This window comes from Centruroides vittatus, unplaced genomic scaffold (assembly GCF_030686945.1).
Source record: "Centruroides vittatus isolate TY-2023 unplaced genomic scaffold, ASM3068694v2 contig_3210, whole genome shotgun sequence".
In the NCBI taxonomy this organism is placed as follows: Eukaryota; Metazoa; Arthropoda; class Arachnida; order Scorpiones; family Buthidae; genus Centruroides; species Centruroides vittatus.
In genome coordinates, this window is record NW_027122062.1 from 73,672 (window position 1) to 92,444 (window position 18,773).

At 28.2% G+C, this 18,773-nt stretch overlaps 1 protein-coding gene across 2 annotated transcripts in view; it reads right to left on the reverse strand.

Annotated features, from left to right (window-relative positions):
• The window catches only part of Art7 (arginine methyltransferase 7), a 35,109-nt gene extending 17,660 nt beyond the window's left edge, over nucleotides 1-17,449 (reverse strand). For both annotated transcript variants that reach the window (XM_067268287.1, XM_067268286.1), the window contains exons 1-4: nucleotides 17,239-17,449; nucleotides 15,136-15,172; nucleotides 14,906-15,055; nucleotides 5,736-5,844 (exon numbers count right to left, since the gene is read on the reverse strand). In XM_067268287.1, coding sequence (XP_067124388.1) covers nucleotides 5,736-5,844; nucleotides 14,906-15,055; nucleotides 15,136-15,172; nucleotides 17,239-17,435 — 493 coding nt within the window. In that variant the 5' untranslated portion in view covers nucleotides 17,436-17,449. The remainder of the gene's footprint in view (nucleotides 1-5,735; nucleotides 5,845-14,905; nucleotides 15,056-15,135; nucleotides 15,173-17,238) is intronic.
• Between the last annotated feature and the right edge of the window lie 1,324 nt (nucleotides 17,450-18,773).

The following is an 18,773-nucleotide window of genomic DNA, read 5'->3' on the forward strand; positions in this document are numbered from 1 at the left end:
GAGTTAATGATATTCAAGGAAACTTGTGAATAGTTTCATGGTGTTCACTTGTAAGGATCAACATTGTGTTGTTAAACATACCAGGTATAACTAATCATCTTCCATTAACTAACCCTTTTTAGTGTCAAGGTTCCTGATGAGCATAACTTCAGCTCTGATCACCTCAGCAATCATGTCATGCAGCATCATCATTAGCTCTAGATTGCAAGTTACATTCTAGACATTCTGATGTCTGTTGCTTCTGCAGTGTCTATAATGCAAAGCTGAGCACAAGCTCATTATTCAGGTCTGTCAGAATAGAGGACCATATTTGTAATGAGCAATTATTTATTGTGATATTGTCACAATGCCAGGCTGCAATTTTTAATCATATTTTTAATTTATTTAATTTTCAAATATATGCTCTCCACCTGAAATTAGTACTATAGTGTCTTGCCCCTGTACATCATACTTTTCCGTTAACAATGGAGTCGTGCCTGTCATCTAACTAACTCCTTTCAGGGAAAAATTTTTTAATTAAAATAATGTGACTTCCTGTTTGCATCAGAAGTTCATGTAAAGTTAATCAGGGCCTCTGCCCCTAACTTTCTATATCTGGTCTTAAATTTCATTTATCTAACACCATTCTCAAGATTAAGGAAGGAAGGATGAACGACAATGGGAATTTATAGGTCTACAATTTTTTCAAATTGCAGCCCAATGAGGCTTCACCCATCAATCTTAAACATGTATGGTCTGCAGCCCTTATGAACTATGGCCTCATTGACAATGAAGAAAGCAAATGACAACAAACTATTGTACCTTCAGATGTTATTTAAGTATTCTTGAATAGTTGAGTTTTTTCATGCAGAATGTTCAAGAACCTCATGACAGCAGGTAGAATAAAACTTTATTTTTCCATTATGGCAATAGTCACTAAATTAAAATTTGTTTCTACTACCAACTTTTTCACATTCAAAGTGTAAAGCCAAACAACTTTGGTACATATGACAGCAATCCAAGATCAAAATAAGTTAGTTGAATGTTCAGGTCAAGTGCTATTTGAGAAGAGAATCTTGTATTTGTGACTAAAGGAATAACTAATGGCCCAATCTTGCCGCAAAATCTGATGCAAAGTCTAAATCAACAGCTTGCTATAATGTCTGATCAGTTCCAATTCCAACCTGTTCTAGAGCCTCTGCAATATCAAGAATTTGTGTTTCTTGAGAAGAATCAACAATGACTTCTTCAATCATTGTTTTCATATTGCCTGGTCTTTGCCCAACTTTGTACTTGCAATCTCAGTTACATTCTCTAACACTGCTAAAGATTTTTTTCTCTGCTTTCTTGGCTGTGCTGTTTCATTGCTTTCAGCTAGAATAAAATCCATTTCAGTTGACTGTCTAGATGTTGAGGGTAGCAGACCCTCAACATCTAGACTTTGATCATGTTCCTCAATGTTAAATAAGAAATGGTAAATTATAAATAGACTAATTGTAATGTAATTAGTATGATAATTAAGATAATTTCACTTAAAGTAACCTATTTATTGATTATATGAGGTGAATAATTAAAAAAAAAATAGGAAAAATAAAAACACATTTCAGTACAGCTAATCAAGAATGCAGAATATTTTTAGTCCTCAAAATTTCCCCCAAGCATACACACAATTTCCCTAAAAATTATTAGATCCAAATAATATAAATGATAATGCATTTCCAACTGATCTTCATTTCTAGACATATATAATATTAATTTAAACTATGTAATTTAAACTATCTATACAGAGTTATGACAAGAGATATCTATATCCAAGGCTCTTCAAGTTAATTATCCAATTAACACACAGTGGAACCTCGCTTAACGAGCATAATTCGTTCCAGAGTCTTACTTGTAATGTGAAACTCTCGTTAAGCAAAACAATTTTTCCCATATAAATTAATGTAAAATACAATAATGCATTCCATGCCAGAAAAAATACTCAAATATTTTATATATAATGTTTATTCAAAGAAAATTATACAATATACATTATTAAGGAGCATGAATCATCATCATCTTTTCTTCTAGCGCAGAATGAACCAACCTAAAATGAGAATACGATTTGCAGAAAACAAAAAACATCACAGATAATATGTCTGATAAACATGCCAAACAATATGCCAAATTCTTGGGCTATATAAAGGCTATAATTAAATATTAGAAATTAATTAATTTGCTAGAGGTAGGCAGTTATGCTGCTATCTCGTATTAAATTTAATTATTAATTCCAAATAAATTTTAAAAATGTCTAAATTAAAAATTATTTATTTATAATTATTAAATTTTAATACAAACTTGAAGCATAACTGCCTACCTCTAGTCAAATTAATTAATTTCTAATATTTAATTATAGCTTTTACATAGCCCAAGAATTTGGCATATTGTTTGGCGTGTTTATTATATAACGAGCTATGATTGTTAATGTTTATACATAATATGTGTGAACACAAGTTTGGAAAAATGTGTGATCACAAGTGACAATAAGATACTAGTGGAACGAGTGCTAAACACAGACTAATGGAGCATGTGCACAATTCAGGACTTTCCCTCTCCTGGTCCCTCATTATGTGAAATGTCGCTCGTTAAGAGAGTCATTTTTTTCATATTTGCTTTGCTCATTATACGAGGAGCTCATTAAGCAAGGTTCCACTGTATATGATTATATAATTTAAATTAACATGTTGGAAATGAAGATCAAATGGAAATCTGGGTAGTGTGTGTGTGTGTGTGTGTTATATATATATATAAACATCCCAAAGCCTGATGTATTGATACTAATCCAAATGCTCACCATAATTAATCAGACTATTATGCTACAATTAATAATTAAAATCTAAGTAATTTGATACTAGAGTTAGACATTAGGTGCCATCTCTTATCTAAATTAATAATTACAATAATTTAATAATTTATTAAATAATTTAGAACATTCTGGAAGAAAAGAACTACCCCAGAGCAAGACTTGAACCTGCAACTACTGCTACCATGCAGTGCCTTGCCAGTTATGCCATCTAGACTCCAAGCAAGTCTTCGCTTCCAGATGTATTTAAATTTAGATATAACTGGTTACTTATGGTGCCAGCTGGGGCCGACTCCTACGTCCATGGCCTATGTACTGTACTCCTTCATCAGAGGCAGAGCTACCGTGGAGCAGTTGGAGCAAACTGCTCCAAGGTAGCTCGGCCTCTGATCATGAGGGCACCAAGTTAGAAAGGGCAAAATAGAAACTTGTAAAATCATTAATTATTAAATCCAAAAATCTTTTACAAATCAATTAACTATTAGATTTAACTATTGAATCCGTTTGACAAGTCCCCTTTTAAGTGCTTAACACCTGCATATCTTATTACATCATATGATAAAAATATTCTGGAAGGATCAGAATTTTTACAATTGGCATATTCTTCTGACATTTCGTCTAGTTTTGGACCTCAACTGTTTTGATTTAAAATGTTTTTTATAGTCAGGTAAAAGAAATTACTTGTATAAGCCAAGTTTCCGAACTACTTTTAATTCACACTGCAGCCTCAAGTAGATTCTCCGACATTATTGCAGCATCCCTCATTTTTTAACTTTACAGGTGACGACAGCAACAGCAGAACAAAGTTTTCAAAACTAAAATTAACCAAAACATATTTAAGAAGCAGCATGTCACAACACCATCTCAGCTCTGGCTACTAACTATATCAATTGAAAAAAACAATAGCTTGTCGACTTGATCTAGAGAAAGTGATTAATCGATTTGCAAATAAAAAAGCCAGAAAACAACAATCTTGAAGTTTTTTATGTATTATTATGTATTTGTTATGAAACTAAACTTGCATACATTTTGTCAATACAGTTTATATAATATGTAGTAAATATTATTAGGTACTCTGTACTTAAAGAATTATATTTTGTTTTATTATTACATTTATATCAAACTGGATATCTTATTATTGAAATGCCTCGAATCTCAAATAAATTGTTATTAATTAAGTAAGGTTTTAAATCAAAATAATTAGATACATGTTTTTAAATTAAATGTTCAAAATAAATTTGCCAGACCTCTTCCGAGGAAGGGGTCACACCAATTCTACTTGCTCCAGGCTGTTACATATGTAGCTATGCCACTGTCCTTCATCATGGCACTCAGCCAGCTATTGCTTTATTCGGCATAGCATATATGTGTATATATATATATATATAAACATCCTAAAGCCCAATGTATTGATACTAATCCAAAATCTCCCGGCTTAATTAATAAGGCTATTATTACGCTATAATTAATGACTTGAAACTAAGTTATTTAGTACTAGTAATTATTTAATAAATTATTAAATTATTATAATTATTAATTTAGATAAGAACGCCTAACATCTAACTCTAGTACCAAATTACTTAGTTTCTAATTATTAATTATAGCATAATAGGCCAATTAATTAGGGCAAGTGTTTGGATTAGTACTGGGTAGTGTAACTGGTGCCCACCAGTGGCCGAGTGGTTTTGTCGCTAAACACTGGTAGTTCGGTCATGGGTCCAGCCACGCTTGGACAGGCTGGCCACGTGGAGTTTTCTGGGTTTTCTCCATGTTTGTAATGCCTGAATAGGAGCTCATTTCCCTTACAACACCTCCCGGAAAGCATTTCCCATTACATAACATCGCGCACCAAAGAAAGCAACAGGGAACCACTCTGGTTGTAACTTCCCCCAGGATACACCTTGGCACCTTAATAACCACTTATTAACCTGTGCCAAGTGCTCACTGACATCAGGATTTCTGATATGGCACACAGAGAGAGTGTAACTGGTAATATATATCTGCATGATTAGCAGAAATTATGGTTTTGATTGCTACTCTAGAACAATCTTTTCTTTAAAATTATCTAAATCATTAAATTAAATTCTAAAACTAATTCTAATTATTAATTTTTGCATAATATGGCATAATAATATATAATAATTTACCAATCTTTAGACTTAATTGTCTAAAGAGTAGGAAAATTACATTGTTTAATTAACTTAAAATATAGTCTAAAATCAATCAAAACTTAAATTCTATAGTCAATCAGAAATATAAAGTTTAAATTTTAATGTGTACTTAACAATTAATATACAATATAAAAACCAAAATCATCACATTTATGTGATGATAATAAATTTAAAATCACAAAGATATAAAAAATCTTCATTAAAACATCCATTTCACAAGATGGGAAACAGTGTTTAGCATATCAAAGCAGGGAAGAAGCCTAAAGTAAAAGATCAATTTTGCCAGTTAGAACTATTTTCTGTGGTGTGAAATAGATGTTTTAATGAGGACTTTTTTATCTTTGTAATTTTGATTAAAATTCATTATCCAGTTTTTAAATAATAAAATCTTATAAAAACAAACGTTTTGAACTTAAAATAATGTTTTGTATTTTTTAAAAATACACTACGGTTACCAAGATAGATAAAAGGAGGAGGACATTTTTTTTTACCATGATTATTTTCTAAATTAAGAAATATAACATTAATTCTAGCAAAAATCAAAATTTCAAACTAAAAAATTTTTACTAATTTATTATTATTTCTCAAAAAGTAAAAAAATATTTAATCCAACACCTAATAAATATACTTCCTATCTTATTTTCTGAGAATTGTATAATGAAACTTACTTGTATTAAATCTGAGAAAACATCTTTTAGCTCATTCTACGTAGTTAATTTCTATTAAATTATTAAAGAACTTACCTGGACCTACAGTTAATTCTGTAGATCTTTTTGGAATTATTTTTATTTTATTTTCTGCTTTATTATCTTTAATAACTTGTCTTGCACATTTTGCAACAGGATAAAATGCCTACAAAATGAAATCACAATTTAATTAAACATTTATGATTATAAAAAATTATACAATTTTCAAATAAATAATGTAACTATAATGTAAAAACTAAGTTAAGATAAACCACATCATCAGTACAATTACTTCTCAGAAAAGTATGCATTGAAATAATTCATTTATATCGAATATCAACAATTTTTCATAAGTATAACGTTGTAATGGTGTGTTCAAATAAAGATTTTTCTTAATCTTTATGATGATGAATAAATCTTATTTGTAAAATTATTGAAAAACTAATCTGTTAACAAACATTATCATAAAGATAAAATCCAACACACTAATTAAAATGTTTATAATAATGTATAATTTCAATTATGTCTCTCAGAAAAAAGTTCAGCTTTGAGTGAGAATCAAACATGTGTCCTTTGATGATAATAATGGGTTCTAATCAATTATTTGAGAGATACATTTATAAAACATGTATGTACTGTACAGTACATATATATATTATAAATTAAATGAATATAAACATGTCAGATTTAATTTTATTATGTTTTTATTGTATATTGATAATACTAAAACATTTGAATTCTAATCATATTAATGATTTTAAGTAAATTTATAATTAGAAAAAATTATAATCAAACAATTTTACCCTAATCATTATCACAGAAATTTATAATAATATATAATTTCAATCTTTATATCTAAGAAATTTTACTTAAGAACTTTATCAGAGAAGAAACTCAAAAAATTAAGTAAATGAATATTCATTCTATACAACAAATCTATTTTAAACATGATGTTAACAATATAAATATTGAGAGTTAATCAGTTGTGTTTACTTATTGAATAAAATAATAGATTACATATCACTGACTCAACACCAGATTGTACTAACTAAAATGTTCTACCTGTTACCGGCGTGCACTCTCTAGACGACCAAAAATGAAATCAACACAAATAGTTTGTTACTACGTTTACGAACCAAAATACTAGTTCTTCATCAGGTAGCTTTGAATTTCTGGACTGTCATTTGAAGAAAACCAAATTCAAAATTTGAACACACGTTTAACCGATTACGTCTTCTTAGGCATGCGCACTAAAGTGCAAGACGGAACTCATAGGTTATTGCTCATCAGCGCTTGCCACGCAGCTGATAGCGTTAACTCTTCTTTCTGATTTATGCAGTTACTACCGCTAAGGTTAGCCAAGTATATGTAGGCAGCTTCTAACCACCTGATGTGTTGCATGTGATGCGTGGTGCGTATAATTCTGGCTTGCTTGAAATCCGGCTCTATATCTGGATCGGATGAATAAATGGATAGAGCGGTGGTGCTCCTCTGCTTCCGTACATCAGCTGCGTGCTCCTTCAGTCTAACTCCTAATGATCTTTTTGTAGAGCCCAAATATACCAGGTTTCGATCGCATCTGCGATCTTTAATCGGGATGCTATATACCCCTGGGAGTCTTTCTCTGTCAGGCTGGTCTTTTCCATTACTTAGGATGGTGAATATAGATGCACATCTTCTGTAGGCTATGCGGCTGCACCTCTTTTTAGCTATCTCGATTCGATAAGGGTTATAAGTCACTGTAATGATTTTATCTCCCTCTTGCCGGTCTTTGCCTTGTGTATTAACTTGGTCAAGACTTTGGTTACTGCGGAATTTGTCTATCAATCTACATGTGAGCATGCGATATCCGTGCTCATAGGCTAAATGTTGTGCAAGCTTCAGCTCGGTCTGTAGGGCTGGTTGCGTAGAAGTGTTTTTGGTCATCTAGAGAGTGCACACTAGTAACAAGTAAAACATTTTAGTTAAAATAATAGATTAACAACACATAGAAGTAAATAAAACATTTTGTCAGTAAATTTCATATCTATATTTCCTATTAACACAAATTTATCTGTTAAGAATTCCAGATTTATTAATTAAATAAAATATAATCTATTACTAAGATGTATACTAAAATTAAAACAAAAAAATGTTTATACAGTAGACCCCCTATAACACGGGTTCATATAACATGGATTCATATAACATGGCAAAAAAATTGCGATCGTGTTCGTATAACACGCTAAAAGAGACTCGTATAACACAGTAAAATGTAATCGCCAACTCGTGTCACGACAGGATTGAGTTTAAACTAGCACTGGACCTACTAAAAAACAATTATTATTCAATGGCCATAAAAATTATATTTTTATTAATGATGTCTCCAAAGTTAAATTATTTTTCTGCAAAAAATTTGCTGATCACGAAACATGCATCCGCTGTTCAATGAGCTGCTCCGTGATGAAAACAAGCTTAAGCAATGGTGTCGTCGAACAGTGCGCACTCGGTAAGTAATCCTACAATTTTTTGTTTATAGCATAGTTTATATGGATTATTCTCCAAAAAATTACACGTGTTTTGGAAATGTTGAGTCAAATTAGTCTAGAATCGGTTAATTTTATGGAAGAAAACCTTCCAAACAGCCGTAACCCCTAAACTGCACAAGTGCCAGGCTGTGATTGGCTCATGTATTTAAGTGACTCGTACAACACGGAACGTATCTACCGTGTTATAAGGGAGTCTACTGTATTATTATCTTTTATTCATACATTAATGCTTTTTTCTAATTAAATGCAATAGAGCATTGATTATCTAAAATAATCAGGGTGGGATAATTTTGGATAACCAATTTTTTTCACACAACTGGTCACACTTGGTAAGGAAACAATAAGAAGATAAATACTTCAAAGTACAAATTTTAACTGTAATCTCAGTACATAGTAAAAAATTTAATACATATGAAGGCATAGAAAGTTAATACATATGAATAATAAGAAATAAAAAACACTGAAACAATGAAAAAAAATGACAAAAATTTATTTATAAAATGAGCACTAGTTTATCATTGCAATCTACAATGTACTGATGAAACTGAATTCAAAGTATTTTAAAAATTTAGTAAAACTTTAGTTTTTTTTTTTGTAAAAAAGTCACTTTACTTTTGTTTTATGTAGTTTCTCTTTACTCTCTGCTAAATCCATGGTTTGACTGATTACCATAACAGTTGAAATATTGCTTCAGATTGAATTTTTAACCATATCAATGCTGTTTCTAATATATCAAATGCTTCACTGTGCATAGGCACAGTGAAGCATTTGATATATTATAAAGTTGTAGTCTTGCTTTTCTATTTGTATTTCAACACAAAATCTAATACTAGTGTTGATAATAAAATATCTTAACAGTTGGCCTACAGAAGATCATCAACAATTGTTGTTATATAAAAAATTCATAATTTCTGGAATTAGTATACTGTGAATCAATTCATTTAATCAATTTTTCACATAATTTTTGGATAATCAAAACTCTACTGTAATACAAAATTAATCTAATGTTTGTTTATAAATATATGCCTAGATATGTTCATGTTACTAATTGTCAAAATCAATTTCATTTTATATTTCTGCTTTAATTATAAACTTTAAATTTGGCTAATTTTTGAAAAATTGATTCGAAATTACAAGATTTGTTAAAATTCAGTTAAAGTATTTATTAAATTTAATTGCTTAAAATGAAAATACAGTAGCTTGATGTTATAATACTCAAACAACAGTTTCATTTCTAAATACAGTAAATTGTAACTTATTAAAAGAACTGTGTAACAGGAATAAATTGAATAATTAAAAAACAATTTTTCATATTTTTTTTATTTTTTGAAAATTGCTTGATATATTATCTGATTTGTTAAACAATAACAAATTATTTTCTAATTTAAAAAATATTGTCTAATAACTTTTTACTCTTTCTATCCTGAGGGCACTAGAAAGGCTTCTTTAATCATACCCATTATGGTTTGGTCAAGCCCACAATGGGAACAACTAAGTAATGATCAATGGACTGACATATCTAGGATAAACCATTCATGAAAAATTTGAGGTTCCTGACCCAGACATGGGCTCTCCAGAATGATACCTTTGATGCCTCGGTCAGTTGACTATCTGATAACTAGCAACAATGTGAATTTAAAAAAGAATAAAACTGTATTTTAAAAATTTTTTATTGTTTTATTTTTGTCTCCTTGATTATGTATGTATGTATATATATATATATACACACATATATAAAAATTTGGAAAAACAACTAAAAAGGTATAAAATTTAAACAGCAATTGATTTAAAAACACAGTTATCTAATATACAATGGCTGCATAAATAAATAAGACATTTATTATTATGATTATTTGATAAACTTATAATTGTTCATTTTATTAAATCAGCAATATTGTTTGCTCTATTTAATTTTAAATTTTAAAAATGAAATTATTATTAGAAAAAAAAAATCAAGTAGATCAATATAACTATAAATTTATGTAGTATTTTATCTATGAAGGCTGATAAGGAAATTAAGTACTAATAGTCATTACAAAACTTTTCAATTTTAAAAACAATCCTCCTGACCTGATTTTTGAGAGAAATCTTATTTGATCTGAGAGCTACTGATTTGACAATGCTTTACTATTGTTGTAAAGAAAATAAAATACTAAAATTAAACATTTAAGTTGAAAATTAGATCAAGTAATTTAAAATATTTCAAATATATTTGTATATTTTTTAAAATAGTTGAAATAATTTTAATGTATATAAATGTACTTAAAATTTAAAACACGAATAATTTAAATTTTCAAACTGAAAAGATTGTGCTGAATTATATATAGTACATTAGGGGGGCGCTTCTAGCCATCATCAGTGTTGGCGACTTTTTCAGTGACCTGCTTCAGAAAACGTATTTTTGTGAAACGTTCATTATACAATAATTTTAAAGGTTTTTTAAGTTATAATATTAACTATGGTATCATTAAAACTAATATTATTGCTCTTAATAATGGCTGGAGTCGAAACTAATCCTGGCCCGATTCAGCACTCGCCAGTTCACACAAGTCAAACTGATATGCAAAAAAGGGGGCGTGGAAGACCGAGGAAGGAACACGCACAGAGTTCTGAAGAAACAAGCCAGCTAGTGGATCTTATTAGCGAAGAATATACTCCAGAGGAAGAAATTGGAAATAACAAAAACATTACGGGTAAATCTAGAATTGAGGATTATTTTACAACATCGGAGCACCTTGACCAGATAAGTGACAGTGATTCGAGATACTCGTTAAAATCCATCTATAATCTAATTCAGGAGAAGTTTGAATTGTTGAATCAAGAAATTCATTCAATTAGGCATGATATTAGCTGTATACAAAGAGATAATATGAAAATTAAAGAAGAAATGGATACGATTGTACAAAAAATCCAGCAATGTGAAGATAAAACAAAGTTTTGCGCAAACCTAAAAGGTATGTTTGAGTTTGAGTTGGATAAACTTAGCAATGAAAATACTAATAGAAATCTGGTTATTACTAATTTCCCATTTAATACTGATGATAAGCTGCGAGAAATTAAAAAATTTATTAAGGTAGATCTTGACCTAAAGGACATAGAAATAGAAGGCTTAATTCAATTAGGAAAGAGTGGTTCAGATTATCAAATGATAAAATTAATAACAGAATCGGTTAAAGATAGAAACTCAATACTTAAAAAGTTCTGGACTATGAGACCAAATATAAGACAAGAGATAAGAAAAACTATCTTTAGAACAGATCTATGTTATAGATCAAGAGCTAGGAAAAAACTATTACTTAATAAAATTAAATTAGAATTCTCAACTAATACCAAAGTGAGAATCAGGGATGACTATTTTATTAAAGATGATCTTGTATACACGTTGGATATGAACACGAATGAATTTATAGTTATTAATTCTTTTTTAGGTCAAGATACCAAAGATTCACAAAGAAAGTAGTAACAACAACAACAACTATGCAGCCTGATATTCAGGAAAACAATTTAATTAAGAATAAAAACTGTAAAAAATCGAGAATGAACGATCCTCGGATAAATATAATTATATTCAAAATAATAATATTGGGATTGATATGGTGACAAACTGTCTTCAGATTAGTTTTTGGAACTGTCAGGGCCTTAAAGGAAAAATTCATAAGCTATCAACAAAAAAACTAATAAATTCTAATACAGTAGAGCATCGATAAGTGGAACGTCGGTAAGTGGAATGGCCGGAAAGTGGAATGATTTTCAGTCGGACTGTGTCGTGCTGAATCGAATGTTTTTGATACTAAATTTACTTCTAAAGTATAATTTTCATGTTTTTTATATTCTTTAATATATTTATTTTGTTTGTACAAAATGCAGAAATAATTTTTAACGATATGATAGCCTCGATGATTATTATAAAAATTTTCGTTAGGCTTAAAATCGACGAAAATTCAACACGAAGCGACACGCAACGGAGAAAAATTCAACAGGAAGCGATACGCAACGGAGAAAAATTTGAACATCGGACAGGTTAATGTATTTTTTCGTACAAAGTCGGAAACTGGAACAAATCATTAACTGGAAGGACCCCAGTCCCCAATTGGTTCCACTTTTCGACGCTCTACTGTACAATTATTGGTTTGATGGAAACGTGGATAGAAAATTTAAATTTAATTGATAAAAACCATGTAGAACAAGAGAATATCTTGATTTCCAGTGACGCTCATCGATTAAGTAAATTTGGTCGACCTTCGGGAGGCATACTTCTCATTATGAAGAGAAACGTTGAAATCATATATCAAAATATAACATTGTACTATATAATAGCTATAATTAGATTAAATAATCAACTCAAATCCGTGTGGAACGAATCTTACTTAGGAGTTATTGTGATATATCTCCCTCCATCGGTTAATAAGAAATCGATATGAAAATACAACACTGTATTGATAGATGGGCCTTTTTGATACAAGTCTGGTTGCTCGGAGAAGACTTCAATTCTCGAATTGGAGAGATGATGGATACAAAACTATATATGTTATGAAAATATATACAACAGCAGACAGTCTAAAGATAAAATCTTAAATAGTGAAGGTAAAGCTCTAGTAGAATTTGTTTACGAAAACCAGCTTATTATACTTAATGGCAGAATGAGAGGTGATGTTCCAGCAGAATACACATACACTCAAACCTGTTTTTGTGCGGTCTATTTTTGTGCGAATTTTTATTTGTGCGATTTGTTTTGTGTGATTTTTTGTGTGCGGTATATGAATTTCAATCAAATTGGTATACTGCACAAAAATAATTGCACAAAACACATTGCACATATAAAAAATCGCAGAAAAAAGACCGCATAAAAACAGGTGATGTTGAGTGACATACATATCACAAAATAGGAAGTCAATCGTAGATTTCATGATATGTTCCGAGAAGTTAATCGAACATTGTCAGACCTTAACAGTTCTTGTTGAAGACACATCGGATCATTTTCCAGTAAAACTCACATTATTAACTAAAAAGGATATAAGAAGCAACATTATTAAAAAAGGTTATATATCAGAATTCAGCAAAAAATGTGAATCCAGAATTGATAAGCAAAAATGGTTAAAGAGAGCTGATTTTATAACAGCTGAAGTACTTAGGCTGGAGGAAAAAAATAAACCGATTGTCAATTACCAAAGACTAGTTTCTAAAATGGTAGAATGTTGTGTCATGCGACGTAATCACGCGTTCAAATTGAAAACTAAAAATCAATGGTTTGACAACTCTTGTTATCACCACAAACTTAAAAAGCAAAAAGATCTTAAAATTTTTAGGAAATATAATATTCCTGAAGCATTATCAAACTATGTGAAAAGCAAAAAAATATACACAAACTTAATTAAGGCAAAAAAGAAACTTTACTTGATCAATATTAACAAAAAATTAATAGAATCAAGAGCCACGAGAACTTTTTGGAAACAATAGTAATGACATTTATGGGCTATACAATATTGTCAATAGGTTATTGAGACAATATATTGATTGTTAATTAAGCATTAAGGCTAACTAATAAATTGAAAAAGGCATATAATGTTAAAGAAGAACTATAATTGTAGATTATTATATCCTAAAAAATGTATAATTAACCCCCTTGTAACAGGCTAATGCCTACTACGTTAATAAACTTAATTCAATTCAATATATAGTACATTATAAAATATTGATTAAATGATCTAAAATGAATTTATATCTAGAATTTTTATATATATAAAATTAATAATATTTAAAAAATATTTTAACACAATGAAATGTCTTATAATCAATAAAAAATTTTACTTTTTAAATCAAAACCTCAAACTAATTTAACTGTAAATGCTAAGTTGAATGCATATGGTCAAATTCAAAAAATTTTACATCCTAAAATACTTTTAAATTTATTTAAAATCATTTCATATTTTGAATCTCAACCAAAATGAATAGAATATCATTGTAAGAATAAAATATCACTTGAACTAATAATAGTAAGAGAGAGTGAAACAATCTATAAAAAATAATAGTTAGCAATCACCAAATAACAGTTCACAAGAATACTTTAAGTAATTGAGTAAAGATTCAAATCAATAACATAAAATTGCTGTTATTTCATTTAAATGACATAATAATGTCAATGGTTCTGTAGGTAGGCATAGTTTTTTTATAGATTATATAATAAAATAAATGCAAGCTAAAAATTTATAGATTCTGAATATTTGATAAATATATTTTATTATAGGTAAAGATAAAACATTGTGTTATCATGTTTAATAAATAAAGCAAAATTTATGAGTATAACAAACATTGTGAATCCTGATATGTATACAGAAACATCACCAAACAATTGCCTAAATAATTGAGCTAAAACTCCACTATTTTATTAATATTAAGTAATTTGCTACTAGAGGTAGATGCCATCTCTAAATTAATAATTAAAATTTTTAAATAATTTATTAAATAATTTACTTCTATAAATGTCTACCTCTAGTAGCAAATTACTTAATATTAATTATTAAATTAGTGCAGTTATAGCCTGATTATTTAGGCAATTGTTTGGTGATGTTTCTAAAGCAAATTTAATTTATATACTTGTACATATATAAAAATATTAAGCAGCATTGTTTTTCCACATTATGAAGATAATTGTTAAAAAAAATAGTTAATATATCTACTTAATTAAATTTTATTTTATACCTCACAAGCAATTACAGAATCAGCTCCACAATGAACAGCCATTAAAGATAGTAAACCAGTTCCAGTTCCAATATCTAAAACTTTAGCAGACTTTCCTTGTTTCTTCATTGTTTCAATAGCAATTCTTATAGCAGAGTAGTATTTTTGATTCTGTGACAAGAGCAAAGATAGTTTATTTTTATAATTAATATGACACTTCAAAATAATTGAGATAATTTTTTTATACATACCCTTTCTTTATCATGTAACATATCTGCATAAGATGATCTGAAATTATAAAATTCAATATAATTTTTAAAAATTTATAAATTATTTCATATAGAATTAAATAATTTTAATTAAAATTATTTAAGTTATGAAATATCAAAATACACACATAACTGAAGCTTTGATTTAGTACATGAAGAATACTGTATAACAATTCAAAGAATTTGGTAAAAGCTATACAATACTTAATTTATATAATACAAAGAAATTTAGATTATAAAATTTATCAAAAAGTTATCTACAATGTTTTTACATTTGATATTTTAAATTTAAAAAATACCGTAACATCTACACTGTGTTTGTTTCATATAGAAAGTATACACTTTAGTGCCAATTTGCAGTAATCGTTTCAGTTTTACAATGAAATTTAATGTCAATTTAATATAATTTTTAAAGTGTGCACTATCTCAACCACAGAAACATGTCTCTAATTTTATTTTATCCTGTGTATAGTTCTAAAATTCAAGTTTGATATGATAATTTTTACATTTAAATCTTTTGTTATTAGACTTGCATAATTAAATATAAAATTAAATTTTAAATCAATATTTTCTATCACTAATGATAATTTTATTCAAGTCTTTTAATTAATCAATTATCTTAATAATTCAATATTTAATTAAATCAATATTTCATTTTGTATTATTTAAAACATTCACAAAAGCTAAACCCGATGCAACTTTTTTGCATTCTTGGCTACTATGCATCTAAAATATATTTATATTTTAAAGCATATAGTCACTATAAAAAAATTATGTTTAAACTATTCTATTTCAATATAGTGTTTAATTGAAATGAATATATTTTAATTAGAGTATTATAATAGTAAATTATTATTAATCAAATCAATCATACATTTAAAGAGTTTTTCATAATCATATTTCACATTAATTTATCAAAGTACCTATGCTCTTTATTTCAAATACAAAATGAAAAATAAGTAATCAGGAAGACAATCAGGAAACAATCAGAAAGACTAAGTTATTTAAATTAAATTTAAATTAAAAGAAAATTATAATAATCAAAAATTACTTTTATATTCTAAAGCAATGGTTCTCAAACTGTGGTCCTGAAACAAAGTGGTTTCAGGGACAATGCAAAGGGGTCACTTCAGGCAAAGCAGATGCACCCATACCATTGAATGTGCATTTGATGACTAAGATTTTCTGAATAAATAATTGTCAAAAAATGTTTTGATAAAAGTAGTCTATATGTTAACTGTAGTTCATTTTAAGAGGTTTGCAAATAATTTAAAAATTGTAAAGAGACCATCACGCAAGAAATCCTAAAAAAAGTGTATTCATATTGGAAAATTTCAAAATAATTTTATTTTTAGTTCAATGATTTTTGTAAATCATATTTGAAATCATATATGGTATCATAATACATTTGGTTTATTTTCTAAAATTTAAATAATTTCCAAAAAAATGATAGTCATACGACACAATATTGTCAAACATATTTCCGAGAATATATTTAAACCGGTATCAAATTGTTTGTATAACTAAATATACAGAAATAAACCTTCTGAATATAATTCAATTGGAAAAAGATTATTTTCTTTAACAGAAATTCTGCTTTTTCATCTCTCAATCTTCATATCATGTCAAATCTTTATGAAGGATGAATCATCTCAATATTTTTTAATTTAAAATTTAATTCATCATATACAAATGTTACAACTTTTTTGAACTGTTTTGGAGCTATGATTTACAACTTATGAAATCAAAATCCGAAAAAAAAGAATCAAATAATACTCCAAGATGATTAATTCAGCTAATGTAGAAAAAGCAATCATAAAATTTTATTAACAAAATATAACATTTGAAAATAAATAAAATATTCTACATATTAAAGTAGAATATGCAAGTAAATTCTCTTGTAAACTAGAAAATATAAATTATTTTTTGCATTGTTGGTTATTTAAATTTACTTCAAGCAAATTGAGAACCACATGACTTTTGAAGCTGTATGATAACAAGATACATAAAGTTAATAAATTACAGAAAAAGATTTATATCTGTAAAATCTCCAAGAATAATCAGAGAACATAGACAAAAGTAAACCTTGCAATTTCTTGAATATAATCATAGTTTTCCTCCTGCATCAACCACTCGTTACTTCCTGTCATTGGATTAAATTTTGAAGAAAATACGCTCATTCTTGTCATAGTCGTCCAACCGACCACGTTTGATAATTCAGACAATTTCTTTTGCAATAATTTCGTTCTCAGTAATTTTTTACTAGCTGCAACGAGTACCATGTGTAGACACAAGTTAAAGCGCCCACTGGTGGTTCAAAAGATATAATATATTACGTAATTTAAATTTTTATTAAATTTTTTTATCGATATCAATAATAATATAACTTTTGAGTATAAAATAAAATCTTTTAAATATTTTACTTTAATAATAAATTATATAAATGATGTAATTTTGAAGTTGTTGAAATTCGATTATCTTTAGTGTTTTCTTCCAAACCTGCTTTGTAAGTTTTTTCTTTAAATTATAGGCTTATTGTCATTATAACCTTTCTATATCTCTATAAATAATGTTAAGAATATAAAAAAATCTAGAATAATAATGATACCGAAAGGAAAGTTTAAAGAAATCAAGCCTAATTTTATTCATATTCTATATTTTATAGTAACATTTTTGTCAATATACAGAAAATAAAAACACAAATAAAATATTATAAATTAGAAAAATGAATAAAAATGAAAGTAAATTAATTTCCATACAAAAATCTTCAGATGAATTTTTATATTAATGATCGAAAAGTTTCGATAACATTTTAGCGCTCTTCAACTGGTAATTCACAATTAAAATTCAATCGAAAAAAAAAGGTTTTATGCTTTAAACATGATTTTAAATGTTTACAGATTTATATTTTAACATTTTCTAATGTAATATGTCTATTCTCAATGAAATGTTATTAATAAAACAATAAATTTTTATAGAAACATTGCTGTAAATATAACATGTTATTTAAGTTTTACTTTTGAAAATTTAAATAGAACGCATTATATAATTCAGTAATTTTTTAAAAATAATTCTCAAATTTACTCAAAGGTTTAATAGCGAGGTTGAAGCCGAAGTTTTAAACGAGAAAACGTGTACGTCGGACGTTCAGCGCCGCTAGCCGTTCAGCGTTTCTTGTAAGCCTAGGCGTTTGGAACTTCGAGCATGATTCCACTGACTTTCCAAACTCCATTGTCAATCTTCTAATCTTTCAAGAAAGCGGCACTGAACGTCCGACGTACACGTTTTCACGTTTAAAACTTCGGTCTCAACCTCGCTAATGATTCTCAATCAAGACATTAAGGATTATTAAATCTTTCGACATAAAGCATGCAAACTAAATCGAAAAAAAAAATCCACAGCTCTGCATTGAGTAACTTTAAATCAGCTTGCAAATAAACTCTCTCAAATAAGGAAAAACTACTTTTTTATTTTGCATTTTAAAGTTAAAAGGATAAAAAATTATCTAGGAAATAAACATCAACAAAAAATATTTGATTTTATTTAAATTAAAATCTATAAAATATTCGTTAATCCTATTAAATGTAGAATGTTCATAGTATCCAAAGCGTTAAATCATG